Source organism: Buceros rhinoceros, unplaced genomic scaffold (assembly GCF_000710305.1).
Source record: "Buceros rhinoceros silvestris isolate BGI_N320 unplaced genomic scaffold, ASM71030v1 scaffold10623, whole genome shotgun sequence".
Taxonomy (NCBI): domain Eukaryota; kingdom Metazoa; phylum Chordata; class Aves; order Bucerotiformes; family Bucerotidae; genus Buceros; species Buceros rhinoceros.
Genome location: NW_010405387.1, coordinates 44,574 through 60,636, shown reverse-complemented (window position 1 = coordinate 60,636; position 16,063 = coordinate 44,574). Strand labels below are relative to the sequence as shown.

The 16,063-nt window shown below is 47.9% G+C and overlaps 1 protein-coding gene across 1 annotated transcript in view; it reads left to right on the top strand.

The window, feature by feature from the left end:
* Positions 1-7,091: 7,091 nt before the first annotated feature.
* SLC15A2 (solute carrier family 15 (oligopeptide transporter), member 2) overlaps positions 7,092-16,063 on the top strand; it is a 35,772-nt gene continuing 26,800 nt past the window's right edge. The window contains exons 1-5 of the mRNA XM_010133695.1: positions 7,092-7,230; positions 10,495-10,582; positions 11,175-11,316; positions 13,163-13,255; positions 14,357-14,456. Of these exons, the coding sequence (XP_010131997.1) occupies positions 7,099-7,230; positions 10,495-10,582; positions 11,175-11,316; positions 13,163-13,255; positions 14,357-14,456 (555 nt within the window). The 5' untranslated portion in view covers positions 7,092-7,098. The remainder of the gene's footprint in view (positions 7,231-10,494; positions 10,583-11,174; positions 11,317-13,162; positions 13,256-14,356; positions 14,457-16,063) is intronic.

The following is a 16,063-nucleotide window of genomic DNA, read 5'->3' as shown; positions in this document are numbered from 1 at the left end:
TGGATGCAACTGGCTTCAGTGTTCCTCCAGACCCACGGCAAGCTGTGACACCTTCAGTAGCTGAGCTGTCCCTCAGAGCCTGGCAGAATCAATCAGTAGCTGCTTTTGCCTTGTTGCGACAATACTACAGGCAGGGCAGCATAATGGATAGACTGCTGGGCTGGCGTGCAAGAGGTTTCAGCGGAGTCTGCCTTCATCAGGATGGTTTTCCCTCTTTTGCTCATCTCTGACGTGGAGATACTGATATCTGCTCTCTGAAATGCCCCGAGACCTGCTGCTGAAATGCGCTGTGTAAGAGCCTGCTTCTGATACCACCAGGGAGAAAATGTCCTTGGGACACCAAATGGTCCTCAAGTGCTTTTCCGAAGTGCTGCTACACCACACCCGTCTGTCTTTCAGCTGCAGGAACCTCTCACCTTCTCAGTTTATGAAGTGGATGACCCAGCTTTAGCCCCAGGCAAGGGGATTGGGTAAACTTTCAGGTTTTTCTGTTTCCAGGCTCTCTCAGAGGTTTTGAACAGAGAGCCTGAGTTATGCCCGAGCCAGAGCGTCTGAGGGACTAGCACGTCTTGTTAGTTAGGGGCATAAAAAAGTCGTTCAGAATGGATCGACCACTTACGCTTGTGAGTCAAACAGCTCTGGCTAACTGGTGTGTTAGAAACTGAGCTCACGTTCCCTTTTACATCTATCTTGGCTCTCCTTTTCTTGGTTTGTGTTGGTTGGGGGGGGTTGTTTTTGTTTTTTTCCCCAGAGGATTCTCTCTGCTGACTTGCACACCTTTGTGACCAGTAAACTCTTGTTTTAAGTAGGGACAGTCTCTAAGAAGTGGGCAGCATTCCTAAAATGCTTTAAATCGCAGCATGTAAATCACTGCAAAGGAGAAACAAAGGCCAAGCAGGAAGGGCAGAACACAGAAACATCCCAGGGACTGGACATGGCCCCATGGGTCCAGATTGCCTGGGGCACCTGGGTGTCCATGTCTTGAACTTACTGAAACCAGCACTACCAGTCAGCTCTGAGTCAGGGCATAGTACCTTACCCCACAGCATCAAGTACGGCTCAGAACTGGAGGGGAAAATAGCTGAAAAGGAATCCAAGAGGTCGTTTCGCCCGTTTCCCACTGACAGACTGAATAGATAAACTGTTCCTGTTTTTTGATGCTTCCTTGGTGTTTGCTTACTGTTAATCAGCAGCCTGTCCTGAAAGAGCACAAGTTTTATTCTGGAGCCAGCTTCCAATGTTTTGCAGTGGCTTTTAGATACTCCCATCTTAAGAGCCTAGAAAATAATTTAAATTTGTGGTTGTATGTTGTTTGTGCTGAATTTTCTTTGTTTCCTGCCTCAGCTGACCACCTCTATCTTTGTCTGTGTTTTGCTTGGACGTTCCCTCCAATGAAGATAAAAATCCTTATTTTCCCATGCTATGGCAGTCTCTTAAGTTGTTCAGAAACAAAAACCCTTTCCTGCTGTTTTTTTTCTCCCCTTAATCTTCTAACAGGAGTCACAAGCATTACTACGTAAAGCTTTTTATTCTTCCCGACAACTATCCTCCCTGCAGTGGTGGTTCTCTATCGCGCTGTCTGGCCCGCGGTGCTCATCTTCTTTTCCACTTGTTTTTCATAGTGCTTGCCTAGAGCCTCCTCCCGCTAGCTTTGCCGTGCTGTGCTTTGTACTTACCTGTGCTACATCATCACATAATACGACTAACGCTCCCTGGATCCGGGCCAGACATCCTACATTCTGGGTTTAAATCCTCCTTACGATCTATTTTTGCTTTAATATATCTTGTGTTAATAGCCTGCTCTGTCATCACCGTAATTAAAGTTTTGCTTCAGTCCTCCTTTCACATGCCACTTAAAATTTACCATCATCTTTTCTGAGTTGTTTGTGCTGTTCTTCCTTTCACTTCAGCTTGTGCCTCCCTTTGCTCTATCACAGCTCAACACCTGTAAGAGTTTATTCTTCATTTCATTTTGGAATTTGATTTCAGTGCAATGAAGAGGGACTTCATGGCCAGGACGTGTGATGATGGAGACCCTATTTTGCTCTACTGCTGAGCACACAGCATTTCACGGGGAGCCACTTACGTGTCTGCAGAAAATAGCTGGGGTTTCCACCCACAGAGGAGATGACTTCGAGCCTCTCTGAAAGGAAGGCACAGCAGCTTGGGGGAGGTTATGGGGAGAAAGCAGAAAGCAATAAACAGCAGAAGTGTGGTAGAAAAAAAAAAGTTGATTCTCCTTCAGGCAGCTCATGGCTTCAAGGTGAAAAAGGTTCTGGGAGATTGGCATGTTGATGTCTGCATTCCTGTGCGGTACAGAAATGACCAGCAGCTGAAGCCAGTCTGCCAAAAGGCAGTGAAATGCTGCGTCTTCTCACAACCTTAACTCCTAGGTGACACATACAGGTAAGGCCAGCTCTGTAGCTGGTATACAGTGTCACGAGTTTGGATTTTTGGCTGTAAATTCTGTCTAGTTACAGGTCCAGCCCCCGCTCCCATCCAGCAGTACTCATTCTGTTGAAAGCTGTTGTAGCTGCAGTGCAGAGTGGTTGATGGCGAACATCAGGGAAAGATGCCACGCAGCCTTAGTTAGAGCCTGCGTTCAAGGAGGAAGGCGGATTCCCTCCGGCAACTGGGAGCTGAGCAGAGATGACTTCAGTTTCACTTCCAGATCAAAAATAAATGAACGTTTAACTGTTTTATCGGTGACTGAAGGCCTGCTGTTGTGAAGTGAAACATTAACAACAGGGTGAGAGCGAGCCAGGATTGCTCAACGAGGTTCATCTTCGGGTATAACAGAGCTGGTGTTATGCAATGCGCAGCAAGCAGCCGGCATGGCAGAGGAGGACGACATCCTGCAGGCTGCAAGGGAAACCCAAGCTGGTGAGAGACCTCTTAAAACATTTCCTCTTGCTAATCATAGAAGAAACTGAAGGCAAAAAGGCACCAGGAAGGTTGAGAAGTTTCTCTGGTAGTTAGAGGTTAACTAGTGACCAGATGACAGGCTCTCAAATACAGAGTAGGTACCTGATGTCGTTAGAGGGGTTAATCTAAACACCTTCACAGTTTTGAGTCTATAAGGGCTGGTGAATAGAACAGAGACGCAGGTCAGAAAACTTCTGGCATATTTTCCTGGTGAAGTGATTTGATACATCGTCTTCTGAAATGACTTTCCAGTGCGAGGGAAGTCTGCAGGCAATGGAAACTGGTCTTGATCTGTCTAAATGAGCTAACCCATGCGCTTTCCTGTAATTAAAGAATTGAAGAAATATAAGCCAGGAGAGACATGGAGAGGTTATCTCATGCATCCAGGGCCAGGTCATTAAGCCGAGAGTGTTGCTGGCACGCATTCCTCTAGCTTCTTACAACCTTGCCTTGGGAAGAGAGAAAGAGGAGAGAAACAGAGGTATGGCAAAAGGTTTATAAAAATATGCCCCAGTGTCTGCGAGTACAAAATCAGACTCAGCACTAAGAGGTGAGCTGCAGATCCGGAAGGAGTTGTACCACAAGATGAACGCAGATAAAAATGAAGAGATTAGTTGGCAGATTAAAGTGCTCAGTACTGCGGCAGGCAGCAGTGAGAATCTGAAGATTGAAAATGCGAATTGTCTTCCTGTGAATTTGGGCTAAATGTTACATTTGAGCAGGAATCATCTTGCACGTTCCCCACTTGCCTGAAGGATAACGCAGAAAAAAGGAGATTTTACAGACAGTAGTCCTCGCTTTTGTGATTGCTGGTTGTTTAGCACATGATTTTCCTAGAAATTCAGGAGAGCACCTCATCCGTCTGCCTGCTCTGGGACAGGACCCAATATTTCACCAGTCCCTAACACGTTCTTATATAGCAGGTGCTAGGGGTTGCTCGAACCCGGCAGCCCCAGCCACGCCATCCCCGTTCCATTGCTCACCTGTCCTTGCAGAAAGGAAACTGGGCCAAACGCAGCCCCCAATCTTTTTTACTGAAAATCAAGTCGGTTATTTTTCTCATCTTGTCCCCAGTGAAAATGGAGAATCGTTGGTCTCTGTGGCTGCTTTTCCTGTCAATGGGTAGAGGTGGCATTTGGTTGCCACCTTCCCTGGATATCTTCGTTTTCATTCCAGAGCTGCAAAGCGGTGTCTCCCATCTAGCAACAGAATTTGGAGTTCATACGCTGTTCTCCCCTGTTGCTCCATCCCAGTTTAGGACACAAACGTGCTGGCTGTGAGGTTCTCTTGGCTCATGGAAAAGCTGAGGAGCTGTGTGTTTCTTTGTTTCTGATGGAAAATGACTGATAGCTACTCTGAGAGGAATTTCCCAGTCGCCCAGTATCTCTGTCCGAACTCTCTGTTCCTTGGGAGGCATCACAGACACTAGAGTTAGGATACATCACATCCAAAGCTGCTCTAGCTGTTACACCACTCAATCTGTTGCCAAAGAATAAACCAGTCTGGTTTGAGAGCATTTTTTCCAATGCAAAATAGCTGGTTTGTAATTCTTATTCTACTTTTGCTGCTCGGAAAGGATTCTCTGACCAAGGATCTCTTTGGCTATGGAGGAACATGCACAGGTTGTCCTAGCCCGGCTTTTTAAAGGCAGCGGTGATGCTTATCCTGATTCTGCCCTTCACAGGGGAAGTGGTTCAATACTGCATTCAGCACTTGCAGGTGAACTTCATCAGCCTCTCATGAACTGAACCCGTTTGAGGTACCAAACATTCCTTAGGCAGTTTTTGTCTCATGTCACCCATATTCCTACCGGTTCGTTTTAACGGTGTTATGGATCTTGTTGCAATTAATTTCTTTTTTTTAGTGAAGGCAAACAAAAAAGTACCCAACTTTTTTCTGGCTTCTCTGGATGAGCTTTTGTTTGCTCGTTTTCTAGTTTAAATAACAGACTGTGAGTTTCCTTTCTCTTTCTCCAATATTGACAGCATTTCTAACACCTTCTCTTACTGCCTTTTGTGGCCCCCTGCTTGCTGTAATTCATTTTGTGCCCTAGTTTTGCAGCCTCTATCGCTCCATGCTTGATGTGTGTGTTTATACTTGTCTTCAGAAACGCCACCTTATTTCCATTTGTGGTACAATTCCTTCCCGAATTTTCAGCCCAGCAGCACAAGCCTCCTTCTATCAGGTCCTATTCTGAATTCATCTGCAACTGAGGTGCCTGCAGATTTATTCACTTTAACTCGTTCTTGCTGTTTGCCATGCATTACCATTTATTTCCAGACATTTAAATTCCATTTCTCCCTTCCTGGCTCAGAAAATCTTCTGGCAGCTAATGGCCTAAACATCTTTGCAGCGTATTTGACAGGTAGTGTATTAATCCTGCTCTCTGATATGGCTTTTCCATGGTAGTATTAAAAGAGAAGAAAAAAAAATTAGCGATGTGATGCACAGGGCTGTGTGCGCACTCGAACGTAGATCTAGAGATACTTGGGCCAGTAAGGGATACCATCAGACGGCTCAGAAATATTTCTGCTGCCTCTAGCACAGGCTCAGACTCGTGGTGGTGTGCAGGAGATGGGACCAACGTGCACGAGTCCTGTTCCTTGCACTGCCCCCAGTGCTGGCTGTGCTTTTGAGTCACTCTTGTCTGTGAAATGGGCTTGCCAACCCCTGGAGGCTGTTCGTGGCTCCTGAGCCGGGACGCAGGTGAAAAGCAAGGTTACATGGGTGGGCTGAAGACAAGGAGCTGGTCTGTGGCAGTACAGGGGGGGTACTGCCAAACTGTTCTTTGCCACTGCTGCAGAAGAAAAATGGAGAGAAATGGGTAGACTGGCCTCATCTGAAGTTTGAGCTGCTTGTTGAGCTGCCTGTTTAGCAGGAGTGAAACAGGGTCCCCAGGGATCTTCAGAGGAAGCAATGCCAGAGCACATGAGGGAACATGGAGAGTAATTATGCTTCCTCCGCACCTCCTGTTACATCTGAGTCCCTTATCTAAGTCTTCTCCATGTCTTGTTAGCAGTAATCAAAGCCAGATTAAGGATCTGTGGTGTGAGCAGAGGCCTCTCTCCTGTTGTTTCAACTGCAAACTGGTTCCTGTAATACCCAACCACTGGCAGCAACTTGACTGGTACTGGAGCTGGTGATGAGTGTATGGAGACTTCCTGAACCAGCTGCAGATTCTTGATGTGGTCTGTACTTTTGCTGATAAGAAAAGAAAGAAATAGTTGGGAAAATTCTTTGAACATTTGCTTTTTAAAGAAGATAAAGAACCCTGGACTGCACTGAGAATTCTGCAGAGGCACAGATTATGGGGAGGTTGAGAAGTTTGCTCTGTAATTGGACATGGCACTGGAAGAATGCTCATGAAGAGCTCCTCTACTCCAGTGGGAAGGACGTGGCAGGAGGGACAACAGGGACCTGAGCCCATGTAACTGCAGGGAGAATCCAGGAGCTCTCAACACAGCGTAGGATGCGTTTGCCGTGTAAGGAGCCTGGAGGTGGCCGCCTGGATAATCGGAAGTAGAGATGGGGTTTGGGGCTGCTCCTGGGTGCTGGCTGTGCCCTCCGGATCAGACTGTCTATAGGAAAAGGCAGGGTCATTCCAGGGAATTGCTGCAGGAATGACCCCTGGGTCACTTCACTCCTGGGGCAGTAAAGAAATGGTTTAACACAGTGCAGGCATCCGTGACATCCAGCGTCCAAGGGTATGGCATGATGAGCCTTTCCGCGGTTATGACTCGAGGTGGACGTGTAGCTTTTCAGTGGAACGAGATCCCTGCAGAATAAACTTGTCATTACCGCATCGGGAGGGAGAAGCACGCTCTGCTCTTAAATCCGGAGGCTGTAGGGGTATCTGGGACCGGGGATTTTTATTCAGCTCACATCTGTTCAGCATACAGTGCTGTGCTGGGCTGGTGCACGTACGATAGCTGGGGGCATGCCAAGCAAATAGGAGGTCCATGCCACGAAGTGCTGAGAGCCCCAACCTGTGAATGATTGAGGCTGTGTTCCCTGACTCTTCTGGAACTCTGCAGCTGTCTGTCTTAGTTGCATCTTCCTCCCGTTTTTTGCCCTGGCTGCACAAATGTGCGCAATTAGGGTTAACTCAAACTGAATCAAACTTCATGCCCGAGGTTGGAAATCTTCCCAGTCAACTCACCACAGCCACAGAGCATGGTGGGAGGCAAGGCGAGAGGGGAGATGAACTCTTCTCAGAGAAATGAATCCAAGGAAACTTTGTTCACTTTTACTTCTGCAGGAGATGATCCCCCCAAAGGAGAGTTCCCTGTCACGAAAAAATCCCCGGTGAGTGTTACAGCTGGTTTCCTTTGCTTTGCTTTCTGCTCAGCTTGCTCTGAACATTGCAAGATCTCTCTGTTCTTTCCTCTGTTGTGCTCTGGCTGGAGACAAACACCCTTTCTCGCAGAGGGCTGAAATCAGCATTAACAACTCAAGGCAAAAATCCCTCCATTAACCTGATTAAGTTAAGAAAGTGCAGCTTAAAGGGGGAAAACGAAGTGTCTGAAAGTTTGAGGGAAAGGGTAAGGGTTTTAATTGCTGCCTTTTTCCTGAACGCTACTTTTCTCGTGGGAAAGGACTTACTGCTCTGAAGTGGAGGGGGGTGTCGTGCGTGGGAGGCAGGGAAGGAGATGACCCGTGCATTTGATTAGTTGGAACCCACCAGGGAAGGGTCCCCAGAAGCATCAAAGCAGAAGGAAGGGCAGGGATTGAGGACAGGCCGCTGGCATGTGTGTTACAGCACCCGGCTGCAGTGCCAGAGCCTCAGGCTGCTACCTTTGGCTCTAATTTAAAGCCAAATTCGGGTGAATGTTTTGTTGCTTTGCAGTCGTGACGCTCGTGCAGACTAATTCTGGTGGAGTGTTTGACCCTTTAAAACTCTACACTGCATCGATTTTGGGGAGAATGGGGCTTGTGCGGCACCTGCTTTATGAGCCTCTCAGGACAGCGTGGTAGTACTTGCTCTTAAAGCTCCGCTCACGCCGTTAGCAAGCCAGCCCTTTTACTCTGATTTTAAATATTCTGCAGACATTAACTATTGGACAGCCAGAGTTCCTGGGAAATACTAATCTTTATCCTGTTTCCAGCTATTCGGCGAGGAGTGAAAACAAACCTCTCCTGTAGCTGGCACTTTAAATGGGTTTTTTCCCCCCAAAGACACAAACTGTCAGCTGCCATAGCCACTTTAAGACCTCCACAATCCTGCAGGACCCTGGCTTACGGTGGTGGCTGAGCGCAGCAGACTACCTGCACACCCAGGAAGCCAGACCTGGACTCTTTGCTTTTGTTGGGGCTCTCTGCTGAGCAAGGTCCTCCCCTGCGACAGCGCTCACACTGCATCTGGCTCTCTGCATGGATGAAAGCTGCCCGCTTTTGGATGTGCAGGCCGGCCACAGGCAGGTCAGTGATGTGGCAGAGAGAATACGTTAGGTTTTTCTGCGTGTGCTGATGCCACCTTGTCACGTACAAGCCAGGCGGAATTACCCCTGGCTGTAAGTTGCTCTGTGTTTGTAAGCACTTGCTCAGGGTCTTGGCTTAGGTGCTCGTGGAGGTTTAGCTGGAAAGTCAGCACCTCCTCTTCTCCTTTCCCTGCTTGCCCCTGATCTCTGTAGGAGGTGCCCATCGCAGAGCAGGGGTGGCTGAAATGGGGCACTGCCAGCTTTTCTGCCACTGCGGGTTGCGGTGTGGCACGCGATACCTTAAAGTGCTGCAGCGAAACGCGGCAGGACTTGTGCCTCGGGTGCAGGGGGGTGAGCTCAGGCAGCAGGGCTCCCCACAGCCGGCCATCTGCGTTCGAGCCGTCACGCTCGGCATCTCCATCAAACTTCATTAAATCTCAGAGAGGAGCCTGTGAAAGAGAGGAAGAAAAACATCCCCGTTATACAATTTTACTTCCAAGTTCAGAAAATGTCTCCAAGCACCCACAGGAAACATAATTTGCCTCTTATTACGGCTTTCCTTCTTTATTATGAGAAACTTGTTGGAGAAAGGTGTTCTGCGTGTGCATACGTCTGTGTGTTTGTGCATTTACAACTTACACGCCACCAGTTTTAGCCTGATCTGAAAGCAGGAGGCCCCAGTGCAGTTTCCAAGCTCTGTCTGACAAGCCAGATGCTGAGCGTGATGGTTTCAGAGTAACTAATATATGAAATGGATAATTACACGTTCGCTCTAGAGAAGCAAATAGGCCAAGGGATTCTTAATAAAAAGGCAGTCCATAAATAGTGTCAGAAAAAAGATATATAATAAAAGGGCAAAAATATTTGTCTTTAGATGTGCTGGGTTAGGTAATGGAAAGCAGGTTGGTGGGGGATTTTAGATTTTTTTTTCATTTGTGGACAGCCAGTCTCCTCTTTTGTTGCTCTTGTATAACGTTGGGGAGACAACATCATTAAGCTAGAAGCTTGATGCCATTGCTTTAGGAATTCAAATAAGCTCAGGTCCCTTGGTGGTGAAATAAACCCGAACAAACACATCTATTTTGGTATCTGTATTTGCATTTGTGACTCTGGGAGGAAATACAGGAATTCGTTATTTCCAACACGAGGCACAGAAATGCGTTGTGAAGAGTTCATCTCGCTTACTCTGTCTGAGGCCGTAAACGCAGCTGTTCCTGTCACCCTCCCTGCCATCCCTCACCACCGGGAAGGCCAGCCCCTCTCTCCCGCTAACCGGCAGGGGCTGGGCGCTGAAAACCTGCTTCCCCTGCAGTGGAGCTGGGTAGCTGCAAGCTGCTTAGAAGGAACCTCAGAGGTCCACGCAAGGTCATGCCAAGACTCATCTGTTTAAATGCTTTGTATTTCACTTGGGAACGGCTGATTTTAGCTGGACTAAAGTCAGATTCAGTGAAAGAGTGGCCACGCTCAGACAGGTTTGACAGCGCCACCGCTGTTTTGTTGAGCTTTGATTTATAAATTGAATTTTCCATAGCTATGCCAGCATCCATGGGATGCGAAACGGATGCTGTGCCTGAGGGAGTGCAGGACACGGGGCTGACGCTCTGCCGAAGTCAACGCAGTGGCATGGTTGAGTGCGAGGGAGGCACGGAAGTTGAGGGCAGTTGTCACACGGGAGGGAGCAGCTTCACATGAAGCAGACAGCCACAGCTCGGGGTCTACCAGCTGCTAAGGCAAGGTCTGGTACCAGGAGAGGGGTAAGTTTTGGGTCAGGGTAGTAGCTTTATGTGATGTGCCAGCGAAAAGACATCCAAAGGTGTTTCTGCATCTCAGTGGTTGTTTACATTGTGGCGGAGAGGTGGTAGGACCCTTCCACTGGAGCTACTAGCACGGTGGGCTGCTGGCAGCTCACGAATCCCCGTGGAGGTCCTTAATGGGCCCGTGTCAGCCAGTCTGATTCACTGGGGAGCCCTAACCAAAGCAAGACACGTGCACAGTCCCCTCCCTCCTTTGAGACCAACCTACGGGCCAGTCAAGCAGCAGCGAGCGCCTGGTTTTTGGACTGGACTCCTCTCCCCTGCCCAGGAACTGTGGGGATATGTTGCTGGGGTGATGGCTTTCACAGAGCTCATACGTTCTTGTTTGTATCCTGCAGAAACTCTGTGGCTCCAACTACCCACTAAGCATTGCCTTCATCGTGGTGAACGAGTTCTGCGAGCGCTTCTCCTACTATGGCATGAGAGGTATGTGGCCGGTGTCTGGGAAGTGACTTTCCTGTCCTTGGGTTTCTGTACACACTGGCCTGTGTTGTACGTGGTCTCAGCTGTCTTTCCAAGTTAATTGCCATTTTGGGATGCAGGTATGAACAGTGTGCCCTATCATCAATGCTCTGAGCAGAGGCTGGGGCTAGAGAGCTCCAAGCTTACCTTCCAGTCTCAATTTTTATGTGATTCTCTGTGTCAGACATGGTTTTCCAGTGTGTGATGTCTTTCACAGTGATGCACATCAGCATGTTTGAGAATCAAATCGTGCAGACACCTAATCTGCAAGTAGCAAATACGCATAAACAGAACTAGAGTTGTGGTAAGATAAGCTAGGAAATATATTTCCCAGCTAAACGTCAAAGTTTATGAGGAAAGAATGCCTGATATTCATGTATCTCACTTTAGCTTCTCCTGCGTCAGAGATGATGGGGAACAGGTCTGAAAGCACAGGTCTTTCCACAACAGTGCTCATAGCTGCTAGACTAATCGGGGGTTTTCTTGCCGGCGTGATCCTGCTTACCTGCAGAGACAGATGTTTATTATCTGACGTGATTTGCTTGTTTCCTTTTAGCTGTCCTGACACTATATTTTTTAAGCTTCTTCCACTGGGATGAGAACCTCTCCACTGCTGTGTACCATGCTTTTTCTGCGCTCTGTTATTTCACGCCTGTCATTGGGGCCATCATGGCAGACTCCTGGCTGGGGAAATACAAGTAAGTAAGCGGAGACATCTCTCTGACTCAGCACGCACCTCCACCGTGCACTCTGTGCAAGGGCACTGCCGTGCGCTCCCAGTTCTGAGCCTCCTCCGTGTGCAGCAACGATGTGCTTTCGAAGGTCAGCTCCTCCGTTAGTGGATGAACGGCTGATCTGTTTGCTCATGCTGGTCTGTGTTCGCTTTCACCCAAGGGCCAATAAGCAACAAAGCTGGAACAAATTAAATGTCACAACTACGGTTTTCCGCCACCGTCCTTCCCTACCCACCTTGAGGAAGCTGAGGTGCAGGGCAATTAACCCTCAGCTTGCCAAGATCTGCTTCTGAGAAGGGTTCAAAGGTGGTGAGGAAGCAGTGTCATCCTGTAGGTCTCATAGTTTCAGATGCCATGTCACTAAGTACACTCTACTTATGCTTTCACAGCATAAGGAATCTGTGAGCAAACCCTTTATAATGCCGGAGAAACCTGGGCTCCCTCAAATCGTCTCCCTTGGCACATAACCAGGGAAACTCTCCCCGAATGAGTTAGGCAGTCTTCCCTTTCGCCGGTGAGTTGCGGGGCCGTCATCTGCCCAGAGAGACGGTGAGCAGCTGGACAGAGGACTTCTTTTGCTTGGCACTGTTCATTGTCTGAGCAGTTTTGGCTGACAGAATGATGAAGTGCGGCCGAACCCTTCTCTCTAGGACTAAGCACATCTGGCAGAAGAGTCTCCACGGGAAAAAAAAAACCAAAACAGCTGTCACATGCCTTTCCAGCAGAAAATTCTTAAGGAGGTAGCAATGTTCTTTTTTGTTTGCACTGAATTTTAGTCATTCTCTTGTCCTGTTGAATGAAAAGAAATAGTGGGTGTTTATTAGCTTCATTATTTAAGGTCAGTGTTCATTGGTGTTTGAGGATATCTGTCTTGCAGCACGATGCTGTGAAAAGGTAAATCCTTGTCATACAGAGTTCTGTGCGTTAGGCCAGAGACTTTCTCTGAAGTTATCCTTAGGACTTAACAGGAGGTGGCTTTTGCTGTAGTAGCTGGACCTCAGCTAGTAGCAAGGACAGGAAAGTAGATTAGAGGGGCTTTTAGGAATGATCTGATGTGGTACTAAATTATCTGCTACAGCCAGGGTTTGGATGCATTGAGGACCGCTTCCATACTCAAAGCTCAAAGGGCTTCTTCTGAGCCTCTGTCCTAAGAAGTCCTTCCATTCCCTCTGCACCTGTCTAGTCTGCACGTAAATACAGACATCTCTTAATCGTGAAGGCGATGAAGGAACAGCATACACTCAAGAGTCTGATTCTCCTAGTCAGATCTCTTCTCCCTCACCAAGACACGGGAAGCAGATAGATGAGCTCAGTCCTTCAGAGGTGCTTGGGATCTAAACCAGACTCGCAGTGAGGAAACCACACTCCTAATTCGGGTGTGTTAGGTGGGTGGAATTCAGGCAACAGTCCCTACAGATGTCCTCCAGCCAAGGGATTAATTCAGGTGCATGTTACAAAATGCCAGTTATTAGTAATCTGGAAACTGAGTTGGACCTGAACCGCACTCTTCTATTTGCAGCCTCCCATCCGTGACAAGACTAAGACATTTTTAGCTTATTCTGCTCAGCAACCTCTGCAAAGAAAGCAGGGACTAACCTTAATCTGAACCCATTTCCCCATCTCTTTCTTCCAGTGCACGCAGTGTTGGCACAAAGACTTACAGCTGTCTGCTCTGCCAGTGGTAGGAGCAAAGCAGCTCCTGGGGTGTCTGCCAGGCAGACCTGCTCTATCAGGAAGCACAGGCACACTCTTGGTTTTGGACTGTACATCGCCCAGTGCCGTTGGTCACTGCTGTTTGCTTTCCTCACAGGACGATCATCTACCTCTCCATCGTGTACGTGGCTGGCCATCTGATCAAGTCAGTGGGTGCGATTCCATCCCTGGGCAACCAGGCAGTTCACGTGTAAGTAGCTGTTAACGCTGCAGCGCGGGAGCAGGAGGTTGTGATGGTAGCTGGCTACCCACTACCGTCATTTGCTTCACCTCCATCAGGCCAGCAGTTAGGGGGCTCTGCATGGGTTGCTTCTATCAGGGAAGAGTTTGGGATATCTGCGTGAGAACAGAAAGGCAGCTCTCGGGTGAATGCACCAGAAGGAGTTGGAAACCACCACAGAGATTCTGAATCCTTTGAGACAGGGCCCTCTGACCACCCATCTCTGATATACGCTGCTGGAGTTTGGTCTCCTCCGTCCAACTGCCTGCACCGTGGTGGCTCATTCCTCCCTCATTTCCTCAGCAGCGTAGCTGCCCAGCTCAAGAAGGTTTGTGTTTTGGGAATACAAACCCAGAAATTCATTTTTCTGATGTGACAAAGGAAGAGCCTTCCATGCATCCCTCCATAGGGTATTGCAACCCTTCTTGCCCTCTAGATTCTGAACTGACAGGCTTGTCAGAGTACTTCCCCAGCTGGCACCTCTGAAACCACCAAGCTGGTTTTGCCTAGGTGGTCACAGCTCTAAAAATAGGCACGCGCAGGTTGGAGCTTATCTCATTTACAAAGCAGGTTCCTTTTGTCCCAGACCTGGCCGGTGCTGATCATCCTGCTCCCTACAGACGTAATTTGCCAGGCCCGCAATGGTATTTTGAGGAGCACTAGGAGGTAGAAAGTGCCCAAGGATGAGCATAACTCAAACAGTTTCTCTGCACTTACCCAAGCTGGAAGGTTACAGAAAAGGGTGCTCCCCCCCGCCTTTTTTTTCTTAATTGATCTCTGCAGTCCTTTGTTCTCATATGAGTGAAAAATAATCCCATGGATCTTTGATCTCTAGTACGTCCATTGGGCCTCAGAACAGCAAGAAACTGTCAAAAGCAGTTTGGTTAATTGACTGGTATTTAATGCAGAAATGAGATAATTATTTTGTTTTTCACACTTATCTGTCTCATCATCGCTACCCATGTGCAAAAAGACAATGGAACCAGAGGAATCATGGTTGGGTGACACTAAAATGCTCTCATAAGCACTGGGAAGGTTCTGCAATGGTGATATTTTTGTTCTTGCATGAAGGATCCTGTCTATGGTTGGTCTGTTTTTGATCGCCCTTGGAACGGGAGGTATCAAGCCCTGTGTCTCTGCATTTGGTGGGGACCAGTTTGAAGCGGAACATGTAAGATTTCTTTTATTTCCTAAAATCTGCAGTGTCTGCTTAATTTGTGAGGATGTTTATGTGATCAGATCCTGTTGTACTTGAACAGGGGCCAGTTTGCTAGGAAAAGATGTAGGAAGATGGGAGGTAGGATGGTTTGCATAAAATCTGGATGCTTCAGGAATGGGAAACGGCAGCAGAACAGGACTGGTATTGGGAGGAACAGGTCATAATTGCATCACATCATCTGAGTGGTAACTGGGTGTCACAGGAGTTGGAAAATCCTGTATCACGGAAGTGTAGCCATTTCTGAACCAGCGTAGTGGGGGTAATTATAATGCCCTGCAATGGAATACAGCAAATGAAAGAGAAAATTGTACCACCAGCCTACGCTCCCTCGGGAATTTTCCCTCAGATCAGTCATAGTGTGTGCCTTAGATGTTGTTCAGAAAGAACTGCAGGAGATTACAGTCTTTTGAAAGTAGTGCTGGTCCCAAATCTACCCAGAGTATTTCCTAGATATTCCAGAATGGAAAGTTTTGACGAGTTGGGAAAATGTTACTTTTTAGCTCTGTTTGGGCTCTACTTCCTGTGTAGTCCAGTTGTTTCGTGTCCTCGTTGGCTGTCACGAGTGCTTAGCCCCTCATCTGTACTAATCTCCACCCCCTATTTTGCAGCACAGGTACTCAACCAGGGATGAAGTAGTGCCTGGAGAAGCAAAGCAGGTCAGGAAGTACTAGACCTCAGGCAAAATAAGTAATTTTCAAACTGATCTGAATTTAAACACTTAGGCATATGTTGACCTAACACCCAGATAAAAATCTCCATTTTCTCAATGGCAGTATTCAAACCAGCAACTTCTGTGCACGGCATGAGTCCTCAAACATTCAGAACACCGCTGCTACAAGAGAGGAAATAAGTATTGGGGTCTGTGATGAATAGGCTTAAATTCAAGGAGGTCTATTTAGGACGGACAGTAGGAAAAATTTTCTGGAAATAGATCTAGAGCAGTACCGTAAAGTGCTAGGCCCTTTGGGAGAAGGAAATTCCCATCAGTGGAGGCATTGAAGAAGCACGTTAGACTAACGGTGTGTCAGGAAAGGCACTGGTGGAGTTGGACAAGGGATGGTCCTTTGGCCTTGGGCAAGGGATGGGAGCTCTGCAGAGCAGCTTGCCGTTTGTCTTTTACAATGCTCCAGCACGCAGTCAGCATTCAACGAATGAATACTAGAGACTAGGATGTTTATTTTAAAATTTAGGGAAGACTTGTGCTTTCTGCATGAACTGTGTCATGGCGAAGTGATGAAGCTCAGGGTTACTAAGGAGTAACAGGACACAGGATGTCTAATGGTCGCTTGTCCAAAGCAAATCCTTCTGCAGGCGTGTCCATCCTGTGGTGTCGGTTGGACGTGGTGCTTTAGAGAGCGCCGCAGAAGAGGGAGCAGCGATCATCTGGTGCTCACCAGCCTCCCCAGCTGGCACAGCTCTGGCTGGATCCTGGCTCGCAGTGCAGCACACGCACTCTGGGAATACGCTGCGTGCGTGCTAGCACGTGGGCATCCCAGCTTGCACTGTCAATAGTTGTCCCAAAAGAATTCTAACAGGTGTTACAACAGTGTTTTCGGAAG